The sequence below is a fragment of the Drosophila busckii genome, chromosome 3R, assembly GCF_011750605.1.
Source record: "Drosophila busckii strain San Diego stock center, stock number 13000-0081.31 chromosome 3R, ASM1175060v1, whole genome shotgun sequence".
NCBI lineage: Eukaryota > Metazoa > Arthropoda > Insecta > Diptera > Drosophilidae > Drosophila > Drosophila busckii.
Window position 1 is genome coordinate 17,448,916 of NC_046607.1, and position 12,418 is coordinate 17,461,333.

The 12,418-nt window shown below is 44.1% G+C and overlaps 1 protein-coding gene across 1 annotated transcript; it reads right to left on the minus strand.

Annotated features, from left to right (window-relative positions):
* Positions 1–6,362: 6,362 nt before the first annotated feature.
* Positions 6,363–9,337, minus strand: LOC108604660 (protein fork head). Its single transcript, XM_017994212.2, is given in 1 exon segment — positions 6,363–9,337. A coding segment is annotated over 1 exon segment (2,046 nt). The 5' UTR covers positions 9,155–9,337; the 3' UTR covers positions 6,363–7,108.
* Positions 9,338–12,418: the final 3,081 nt, after the last annotated feature.

Below are 12,418 nucleotides of genomic sequence, written 5' to 3' on the forward strand. Positions count from 1 at the left end.
AATAGACTGTAACTTAATTAAACATATGCGGTCTTCAAAGATCTATGTCTGATCTACAATAATTTTTATAAATGAAGTAAGCAATGCGAGTTTTAAACATTTGCTTAGACAAGCTCAAGATTTAAATGGAACAAGGGCAGCTTAGAGTTTTTGCTTTCTAAATTGCTGATCTTGGTTGCGTATATAGAAGGTTAGCTCCGTTTTTGAAAGTTCTTCTGCGTGATATTTAGTTTTTCCATTAAACTGCAAGCACTTGGCTTAACCCTCTTGTAGTGCATACATGTAAAAAATGTAACGCTCAAAATTATGGCAGGCGGTTTGTATGCCAAAGAGCAAAGCATTGCGGGCTGGCTGACTGGCCTGGCCTGGGTGTCTGGAAATGGATGACAGCTCCTCTAGAGCACTTGAGCTATTTGAAGGACATAAAGGCAACACATGGACCGGACCCTACGGTCAAAAAACGTGCGCATTGTTTGGCACGCTGGCTCTGCTGCTGCTGGCGCTGCTGCTGCTACTGCTGCTGTTGCTGATGTTTCAGCTTCTGCTGCGATTGTTGCTGCTGAGCTATGCAAATCTAAAAGCCCAACAGTCTGATGGCGTGGGGATTGGCAGCATAGTGGCTGTGGGTTGGGGGTGGGGCAAGGGGCGCCCACTTGACAAATACCATTTTCGAAATTGAAAGACAAACTTTTGAGCAGTCGACGTTGTCTGCCTGGAAATGGAAATGAGACACAATGTGCAGCAAGCGGCAGCAGCCGGGGGCAGAGGCAGAGCGAGAGCTGCTGCTGCTGTCAGTCGCATGCTGCTGACGAATTTGCTGAGTGTGTTGATTTGTTGATTCGTTTCGCCTAATCGCACCACCACCAGCACCACCCACATCGTCGTCGTCATCATAGACATCATCATGCTATAGCAAAAGCTGCAAAGCCGCCCAAGCAGCCACCCAACGAGGAGGCTGCAGACAAACTTGTCCAGTTTGCGAAACCGGACGGTAGCGCAGCGGACTATGCAGAGCAGAGCGTAATATAACCAGCACGCCCGTACGCAAATGTGTTTGTCCTGTGCGAGCAGGACATGCAAACGAGCATGTGAAAGTTTAACTCGAAACTTTGTCTGTCTCACTCGCTATGCCGGAGCTTCAACGCTGAGAGCACATGTGGAAATGTGTTGAAAATTTATTGACATTATTCAATTAATTATTGTGCAAATATTTTCACACACACACACACGCACACATAGAGAGAGTTGTATGCACGCACAGGCCTCGTAAGTGGCAGAGAATTTGCCATTAATTGTGAATTAGATTGCATGAATTTGTTGCTGCCACAGCTCAAACTTGTTGTCATTGTACTTTACCCAGCAACACAGTCAAACAGTCAGTCTGTCTGTCTGTCAGTCAGTCAGTTGCTCATTCATTCATTTATGCAGTGAAGCGTTAGACAACAAATAGCGCCCAGCAACTAACCAACAACAACAACAACAGCACAGCTTTGGAGCCATGGAGCTCTGGCCGTCAGCCATGTCCGTTTCCGCTTTTGGAACGTTATGGGCAGCCGGAAGCGCTTGGCACGCCATTGCCATTGCAGACTGCGTTGCTCTTCATTATTTTACCATTTATGTTGACTGCGTGTGCAAATACATTTTGAAAATAAATTGAATTAATTTAATACGCGTACGCAACAAATTCGATTTGATTTTTATGCCTACAATACTATGCATTGAATATATATTGCCATGTGTGCACAATATAATATTTTGTTACTTGTTGTTGCTGCTGCTGCATTAACATAATTGATTTTTAATTTAATTTCCATTTTGCACTGCATTTTGTGCGTGTTTTAATTAAAAGCAAATCGTGCTATCAATTAATCAATACAATACAATAGAGCTATGGCTATTATTATTAAAATATGTTTGCAAAACAAATTTAAGCAAATTGCTGCAACTTAAACTTAAGAGTTCAAGCAAAAATTTATACAAAAGTGTCAGCAATTCATTTTTATTTGATCATGTGCTAAATTAAAGAACAATAATTCTATTTCACAAACAATTATTTAGCATTTCGCTACAACAAACACTTTAACAATATATTTAGCCTATTTCCGCATAATTTTTATTGCTCTTCATGACAATTTCAACAACAGCAATTTCCCCCACTAAACAATTTTATTGCTGCATGCGTATTAGTGTCAACTTATATATATATAGCTCGACTGTTTGCTTTCATTTTTTTTTGCGCACAACCCACTGGCAATTTTTGTTGGATAAGTGCCTAATTATAATCGTAAAACATTGCTGATGGACGATCGATTGAGGGGTTGACTGTCAAACTAACTTGATCCCAGCGCCATTTATCATATACTAATGGCCTTAGCCATAGCACAATGCAAATCATTCAACTTGCTCGACTGTCAAAACACAATTTGGTTATTAGCAGCGCAGCTGGCGTCGCTGTCGACGTTGCGGTTTCACATTTCATCCAATCGAGTGGAGCTGCTGCTGCTTGCCTTGGATAAAGGTGTGTTGCGGCTGCCAATCGATAAGCGGCCTTTGTGTCGTCGTTGTCGTTGCCCGCGCACATCAGTCACTGTCATGGCGCATAGCCAACCACAAATGTATGCCACCCCAGCCCCAGTCCCAGTCCCAGCCCCAGTTGCGTTGGGCCCCAACTCCAAGTTGCCGATTGTGATTAATGCGTTGCCGTTGCAGCTAAGCTGCTGATAGAGCCCAGAGATGTGGCTGCGGCTGTGGCTGAGATATGCTCTCGACATGCTAAAACTTATGCCTAGCCAAGTCACACTCTCTGCTCTGGCTTTGGTGATTTGTAATGTTTTGATTGCTGAGCACGAAGCAGAAAAAAAAGGACAACAGGCAAATGTAAAAGGGCAATGGTCGACGCGTGGCTTGGTCCAGCTGAGATTTGTGGGACACGTGCCCGCATTTTGGAAACGTAAGGTTTCACGGATTAATTTCAATTTGCCAGAGGGTGGGCTGAGCTTGGGGGGGCGGCGGCTTAGCTGCTAATTATGTGTGGAATGTTTTAGATAAACAAAAGCACAACAATGAATGCAGCAGCAGCTAGAGCGTCGACAATGCAGCAAAAGGACAACCAGGCACAAAGACGGGCACTTGTCAGCCCAGGCCAAGAGCGTTGGTTTGTTAGTGTGAGAGAGTACGCGCTTTAGTTGTTGCCATGGCTGCTGCCTGGCATGACTGTGTTGGCCTAATCCGTAAGTGTCGCTCACAGGCACGCAACAGCGACAGGCGCTGATAGAGCACATACAACAGAGCCCGAGCAGCAACAGCAACAGCAACACAGCCAGGCAAGCTCGCTCATAATGATGTGGCGAGTGTGTCGACATCGAAGCGTCATCGACAGGCCTGAAGTGCGGACTGGGATTGCGGGGGGAGCTGTTACATGCTCAGCCTGTTGGTCAAAGATAACAGCAATTTATTTTCAAGTCATCATTTTAATTATCCCGTTCGCAATGTTGGCCAACCTTGCCAGCGACTGACTGGGCCGCGCCCCGCACATTAAACGTGATAACAGCAACAACAGCGCAACAGCAACAGCAACAACAGCAGCTACTGACGGCAGCCATTTTGCTCATTAAAATATAATATGTATTTTTTAATTTAACAGAAATGTTTGCACAAAAATTTTCGCCGAAACAAAGTTGAGTTTTTGTGCGTTGTCGTCGTCGTCGTCGCCGCCACCCAAACCAACTTCAATGCCAAGTCCCAACATTTATGTCAGTCTCTCAAATAAAAAAGCAAATCCTTTTAAGTTTTTTTTCATTTTGTTGTATTTCATTTTTCATTTGACTAACAAGCGACAGAGTCAGAGTCGAAGACCCAAAAGCTAGCGCCCAACTTTCGAGAGTGTTGTAGCCACGCCTTTTATGCGTTTGCACCGTTATACCGTTACCCGTTACCGGAAGCGTTCATGAGAAAGTTTCCGCTTTCATAACCGAATTTTAATTAACTTTCGAAAACCTAATTACAAAGTATTATTATAATGAAAAAGCAGTGCACAAAGAGGCGGACACCAAACCCAACTCAACTGAACTCAGCCCCCAGACCCAACCCAACAACCAAACAGCCAACCAAGCAAACGAACTGCTGGCTGGGCTGAACTGAGCTGAGCTGAGCCACCTAACCCCATGGCTGGCAGCTAAATAAAAAGTACGACAACGACTACGTCGACTACGAGCCCAACGCCATTGCTACGTGCGCTGTCTTTAGCTCCAGCACTACTACTTCCTGTCTAACCATCCGGCATAAGCCCAAACCCAGCAGACACACTCTGGGTTAGAGGGTTATCTGGAGTAAAGGGTTGCCAGCCAGCCAGCCAGCCATTTTTATGCAGAGAGTTGTGCTGCCTGTGTCTCGTTTTGAAATTAAATATTCCATTAGAAAATTACTACAAGATTGTGGTTTATTTTTTTTCCGAGTAGCTAATTGGATGCTTTCTAACCTCTAACTTTTTTCAAAAAGGCAACAACTTTAAGTGAAACTGTCAGCTGCGGCTGTTGCATTATTAATGCACAATAAAATGTGCCAACAATTGTTGGAGCTTTTTATTAATAGAATTTTATATGCAAGCCAAGAGCACTCAACTTTGGCCAGTGCCCCATGCATATATGCGCCATATAATTACATATTGATCGCATGCATAGCTACAGCCTTAGCTTTATGAATAGATAGCAATTGCTGGCAGGGTCTGGGCCCCATTGCTGTGCAAACGTCTTTGCCAGCGCGCATGTCTGGGCATAAAGGGGGCTCTTTTTTTTCTTTTTTGTTTTGTGTGTTATAACTTTGCTTGCTGAGCAGGGAGTTTGTTGCTGTCTTTGGCTAGGCTAGGCAGGCAGCAACCCCAAAGCACAGATTTTGACAAAGCAACGAAACCAGTTTAATGCAGTTTGGGGTTGAAGCGCAGCACACAGCAATGTCAAGCAATGTAGCAAAGAAAATCGAAGTCGGCGCCATTTTCTGAAATTGCTTAAAGGCATTTTCTTGAGGCTTTAAAGTTTGCTTAATTAAAATGACAACAGCTTGTTAAACACGCCTGCAAGCCGCTGCAAGTAATTATTATAGAATTTTTCCAAATGAATCACAAAGATAAGCAGTATATATAGCAGAAGTGTAAAAGGAACTGCGTTTGGATCAGTCAGTCACATAGTGCATGTTGATATAGCAGACGCGATAAGCAGCAGATAGGACCTACAAACATTTTCTAGGTGTCATATGTATATGAAGCGAACGTCGTTTATTTAAACAGGCAAAAGTTGGGCTAGTCAGCTAGTCAGTCAGTCAGTCAGTCAGGCTTATTTACCTTGTTCGTTGGCTGCATTGCAATTTATGAGTGCATCGTGATAACTTTTATCAAAACCAATGCAGGGTGAAAATTTAATGGAAAAAAGTGCAGTCTGCATCCGAGTACTGCCGATAAGATAGCCACGGCACACACACACACACACACACACACACACAAACACACACACACACACAGATACACACACACATCTACAGAACTCTGGGAATGGAGGCAATTGAACGCTATCGGTCGTTCCATGTTCGCCTGCCCTAGCGCAGCGCCAATCAATATAGAAATACTTGTTGGAGGTCAGTTGCTAGAATCAACAAAGAGTTAAAACAAATTTGTTTAATATTTTTTTTTATCTTTATATTTCAAACATTAAAATAGTCTTGTTGTTTTTTTTTTTTTTTGTTGCTGTTGTTATTTTGCATGATTTATAATATTAATTTTAACTAGCTTTAGATTTTGGATTTCATACATTTATATATATAGATTTTTATAATTTTATATTATTTTGCAGTTGACATTTATGTATCGTATGTTAGTTTGTGTATTTTACATTTAATTTTATGCATTGTGTTTATTATTTAAACTATGTTCTTCTCTCTTTTTTCATTTGCTTGCATGTGTGTTATTAAATTTAATTAATTAGCTTAGCTCAATGTAAAATGCGCTTGTGTGTTTCTGTGTGTGTGTTTGTGTGTACGCACAATAAAAACTAATATTAAAAAATTATTGAATAATAATTGCAGTTGTTTTTTTTTTGCTTTACTTGTTTTGTTTTACTTGCTTTGCTTATTATTTATGCTAATTAAATGTTAAATGCTATACAATATAAATTTTTTGTTTTATTATGTGTAGCATACAATTTGATTAATTCTCGAGTTAGTTTTTAAAAATTGTTTGTTTTTTGTTTAGACTATATAAATTGTTTTTGGGCGTCAAATTAATTTAAGCTGACTTAAATATACATTTATTTATTTATAGACTATTTACAAAATGCTTAATGCCTAAAATAACAGAAAATAAAAACGTACAATGCAAATCAATTGTTATACAAAAATAAATGTTACAAACATTTTAAGCTGACGCTTGGCCCAAATGAAATTTGCAGAAGATTTTGGCTTAAGGTTAAAGACAATTTGAAGATTCTTAAGGATTTGCTTGCAAGTGTTGTATGATTTTTTTTTGGTTTTTGTTCAATTGCGATTCGAATTCGATGGCCTTTGGATAAAGGGTGTGTGTATGATTAGTAAATATATATATATATTTAAAAACTGTTTGTTGTTTTCTGCACATTTCAAAAATGCTGCTAACCGATTTGATTTGATTTGATTGTTATTGCTTATTGCGACGAAAACAAATGGCACGGAATTTCTCTCGATTTTAACGTTTTTCGTTTGTTTGTTTGTTGTTTTTCTTTTTAGCATAAAACATATACATACATACTATAAATTGTTTAACAAAGATACTTAGCTTAATGGCCGCTGCTTCTCCTGCTCCACCGCTTACAACTACATCACTTGTTTTGTTTGTGTTTGTAAACTTGAATCAATCAAACAAACAACAGAACGTAACGCAACGTAACGAAACGAAACGTAACGTAACGAAACGAACATAAAGGCTTGAGTACTAAGCATGATAGCTAGAGATGTATAACTAACATATGTACAAAGTGCCAGAGTCCAGCTCAAAGGATGCGCGCCCAGAGGTGCTAAAAGCCTTGACCGTTAGCTGCTAATTGGCCTAGACAAAGGTGCGCCTTGTGCCTTGTGGCTGGGGCTATAGCTACAGCAGATTCTGCAATGCGGCAGCGCTGTTGAATGTCAGACTGTGATTCCAGTTGCGGTAACTGGCGGCTGCTGCATATTGCTGATAGTTGTTGTAGAGCTGCTGCTGTGCGGCCTGATGTTGCAGTTGCTCCTCGCTGAGGTCGCTGGTAATGTTGGACGAGTCTTCCTGCAGCTCCGACAGCAATTGTTGCTCATGCTGCTGCTGCTGCTGTGACTGCTGCTGTTGTTGCTGCTGCTGTTGCTGCTGCTGCTGCTGTTGCAGCTTCTGTGAATAGTTAACTGCCACGGCTGGCTTGCTGCTGGACTTGGTTGATGTTGTTGTTGTGGAATTTGTAGCGGATGTCAGTTGCTGCGCCGTCTGCTGCTGCTGTTGTTGTTGTTGCTGCTGCTGTTGTTGTAGCTGCTGTTGCTGCTGCAAGTGTTGCTGCTGCTGCTGGTGCTGCTGCTGCAGCTGCTGCTGCTGATGATGATGCGAGCTGCTGCTGCTGCTGCCACCGCCGCCGCCGCTGCTAAAGCGCAGCATCTGTTCCGCGCGCCCTTAAGCCAGCGGGTACTGATGATGTCACAAGCTCGTGGTGCCGGCGGGCGCATGATAACCGAGACTCTGGTAGTAGGAGTCCTGGCCTAAGGCAGCGTGTGAGTTGGTGAGCGGACTGAGCGCATTGTAGCCCGCGTACTGGCTCATGTCGTACATCTTAATGTCCGCCTTGGACTCTGTGGGCAGCAGGCGATTGATGGAGAACGGATGGCTGGAGGGCGTGTAGCCGGAGGGCTCCTGTTTCAGTGGATGCATCGACGAGTGGTAGTCGCTGATCAGCGACGGATGACAGCGGTTGGCCATCATGGCCGACAGCTCCTCCTGCTGCAGCTGATGATGATGCTGGTGATGATGCGTGGGCACATGTTGTGGCTGCTGACCCAAACACAGCTCCGCATTGGCATGCAGCATGGCCAGCGCCTCCGCATCCTTGCTATGCGCAGCGCTCAAGACATTGACGCCCGCCAAGGCAACGCCGCCGCCCGCTGAGTCCTTGTGATGCTGATGATGCTCCAGCCGGCTGGTGTGATGATGATGATGCATATGATGCGAGTCCTCGTGATCTTTCTTGCCCGGACTGGTGGCGTCCAGACTGCTGTGCGACGGACTCTTGTGCAGCTGCCGTATGGCCTCCTTCTTCTCATCCTTGAAGCGCTTCTGTCTACGCAGATAGCAGCCGTTCTCAAACATATTGCCCGAGTCCGGATGCAGCGTCCAGAACGAGCCCTTGCCAGGCTTGTCCGGCGTGCGTGGAATCTTGACAAAGCAATCGTTGAAGCTTAGTGAGTGTCTGATGCTGTTTTGCCAGCGCTGCTGGTTCTGCCTATAGAACGGAAACAAATCCATAATGAACTGATAGATCTCCGAGAGCGTGAGCATGCGCGTCGGATTGTTCTGTATGGCCATGGTGATGAGCGAGATGTAGCTATATGGCGGCTTGGCATGCGTATAGCTGCGTCTGTATGTCGTCGGTTTGTCCACGCCGCCGCGTCTGCCCATTGAATTGGGTGAACCCGGCTCCATATCGCGCGTGCCCGGCGGCATTGAACCGTAACCGCCACCCAAACCCGCCGCCGACATGCTGGCCGCTGACATGGCCATGCAGCCGCCCATATTGCCCAGAGGTGAGCCCATGCTGGCATAACTCATGGAGCTGGGCGTCATGCAGTTGCCGCCCATCGAGTTCATTGCCGCTGCTGCGCCCATGCTGCCGCTCATGCTTGCCACAGCGGCCGCCGAGTCCAGCACGCTGGAGCCAAAGGTAGCCGCAGCTTGTGGTGAAACGCTGGACATGCCGCCCACTGTCAATCCCATGCTGTTCATTGTGTAGGCGGAGCGCGCGAGTGGACTCATGCTGCCGCCGCCATTTGAAGTGGGATTCGGGTTGTTGTTGCTGGTGGGCACGGCGCCGCCACCGCCAGCGCCACTCGAGGGCGGGCCGCCAGCGCTGGACATGCTGATGGGCGCACTGCTGGGCGGCGGCTCCGCATAGAGTTTTTGCATAATATCTATGGTGGCCTGGTGGGGACTACCCTTGAGGAAACTGTTCAATAGTTGCGCCGTTATGTTGCCGGCTTTTGTAACGCGCTGCGTTGACGATCAAGTGTTAAATGTTAAGTGTTGTTGCTAAAAAAGCAACAAACAACTTTTGTAATTGGAAAAACAAAAACACAAAAATTCTGTTTGTTGTTGTTTGTTGTTCAATGCACTGTCACTGCGTTAATTAATTTAAATATTTGTTGCATGATTTAAACACTTGTCACTTGTTGTTGTTGTTGTTGTTGTTGCAAGTTCTAAGCTTGTAGCAATTGCTGCTGCTGTTGTTGTTGTTGTTGGTTTGACTTTGGCATTTGTTTGTGCACTTGCTCGCTCTCTCACTGTGCTAAGCTAAAGCTAAACACTTTGATTAATTTATTTGCAGCAGCGGCAGCCGCACTGATGCCTTGTGTAAATTTGGAAATAAAATAACGTGGCAAATATGACTCTATTTTAATGCGCGACGCGCCGCAACGATACCGACGCACGAACGTGAATTGTTGGCTTGCTTTTTGGCCACTGAGTCTACTGATGTCTGTGTCTGAGTCTGAGTCTGTAACTGAGACAGAGTCTGAGTCTGAGGTTTGCTGAAAGTTGCTGTAGCTGTAGCTGCTGCTAGTAGTTGCTGTCGTCGCTGTAGCTGTCGCTGCTGGTTGCTGCTTGCTGTTGCTGTGTGTTGGTCCGCTCGAGTGTCTCTTTGGCCTGAGCTCTTGAATGTGACTGTTTGCAGAGGGGAACGCTTGTCTACTATTTGGCTTGCGCTTGCTGCCAACAAATATTGTTCGAGCCGCGCTCAAGTGCCCGACAACGACGACGACGACGATGACAGCGACAGCGCTGCGACGTCGACAGCGGCAGCACGCACCAATACCAATATCACAGAGCAGCAGCAGCAGCATTTACTCGCTCACACACACGCACCTGGGCCCTGCTGCCGTCTCATGCACACAGAGCGCTAAAACCACCCGCCGAGCTGAGCGCTTGCCAATGACAGTCGGCGATTCTCTTACGTACACAACGTGAGCAGCGCAAGCGCATTGGCCAGCGGCCTCTTGTATCAACAGAGCAGCGCCTGGTTGCCAAGACAACAAATGGGCGGAGTCAACAGAACGAAAACAGCGAGCATGGAACGCCCCTCACAATTTGTTGCTGTTGCTGTTAGCGTCGCTGCTGCTGCTGTAGCTGTTGGGAGCAGCTGCAACACACACACACACACGCACATATACAGACACATTTGCAAAGCGAAAATTGAGCGCCCTAATGCGGCTGTCGTTGTATGTTGCTGTCGTTGTCTGAGCGACGCCATGTTACAGTTAACGATTTTCTCTAATGCGATCAATAATCTCGCGCTCCCGCTTACACTGCCAGCGTCAGCGCCGCTGCTCCCCACTCAGCCCCCTGCTCAATGGGGCTCGCCGGCTGAGACGTAGACGTCATGTTTAGCCAGAGAACCATCGATGAGCGTTTTTTTATGCTCATGCATATATACATATATATATTTTTTGACAAAAACAAAAAGAATATGTGTGTTGCTCCAAAGAAGCAAGACATTAATAATGTGTGTGTGTGTGCGCATATGTGTGTGTGTGTGTGTTTTTCATTCTTGCTTTTTTTTAAAGCTTGCACATTTGAGGTTAAGGTACGCCAATGTCACACTCAATTCATTCACATTCGTTGCAAAGCGTCGCGAGCAACAGCAACACCAGCAGCAGCAGCAACAGCAACCGGCAATCGCATCCTGTGTGTATGTGTGTGTGTGTGTTTGTGTCTTTTTGGCAAGTCATTGCAAAAGTGACCCAGTTCTTTTCTGGCTGCAAGCTACCTGCAGTTCATTGAGACCACCAAGCATTTAGGCCATGGCATAAAACGCATTTTTAATTTCGGTTATAAAAACTTTAAGCAATTTACTCAACAATTTGCGCTTGACGCCTTTCATTGTGCATAAACGTTTTAACCCTTTCGCTGTCTGTGTGTGTGTCTGTGTGTGTGTGCTTGTTTGTATTCGATCATCATGCGGGTCATAACGGTTTTATGGCCATGGCAATTTGCATTATATAGTGCTTACCACGACCTTACTGCGTGTGCTGCCGATTTTCATTGAAAAAAATTATTTCTACTCAATTTCCTGCGTAACTGAGACTGCAATGTGAAAAACTAAAACGGAAATTCCCAATCACAGCGCTGCGGTGCATCAATTTTGTATAATTTGATATATCTCTTAGCTAAAGCCCACACATACTATCAGTTGAGCATTTGTCAGCTGCCATGCGCTTGGACTTAGTTGAAGACATTAGACATTAAAAAGAACGCCGGCAAATGCTTGAAGTCTTAAGCGTGCTTAGCGCATTCCATTGTGCATTAATTTTAGCATGCATGCTTTAATTTAGAATAAGCTAACTGACTAATTGAGATTTCAAAGGCAACTCATGTTGACTTTAAAAAGATTTTACTAGCATTAAAAACAATGTGCGCTGTATAGTCAACAAAGTCTTAGCTGCAAATAAACTTCTTAAGGATTTAAGCGTAGCTCACTTCAAGTTCAGATCGTTACACCAATACACAGCAGCAGATCTATAGCCAACTCATCATAATATTTATAGCCAAGGCTTGCAACTCATTTACAATTTGTTTTTAAATTCAAATGTCAGCCATAATTAAATAATTAAAATAGCAAATATAATTGTTCAACGCAAATTTGCATATAGCTTTTAAATGTACAGCAATGTTTATGTACAAAGCCAACAACACACACACATACACATACATATGCAATGAAAGTAACTCGAACTGCAGAATCAAATTTAGCGCGCGCTCTTTTGTTGGCTGTTCTAATAAACTGCTTAAATATCAAATATTTTGATATTGAAGTGACTCTGGGTCTGGGTCTGGTACTGGGTCTGGGCATTAATGTTTGCCGCGGGAGCAATGTTTTGCCGTTTGCCGTTTGATGACGTCGAGCAAATAACATGAGTAGTAAAGCTAACAAAAACAGAACAAAAATGTGTGCGTATATAAATAAATTGTATGCGTATGTACTTGTACTATTTATTTACCTTTTTAGTAATTTATCTATTTATTTATTTGTTTTCAAAAGCGCGCCACTTGCGGGTCAGGTCAGTACGGTCCAGTTGATTCCAAATCGAATATTCGAACTTTAAGTTTTTAATTGGTTTGCATTTGTTTAAAGCGTCCAACGCAGCCAATAAAATTAGACGAACATTTATATTTGTG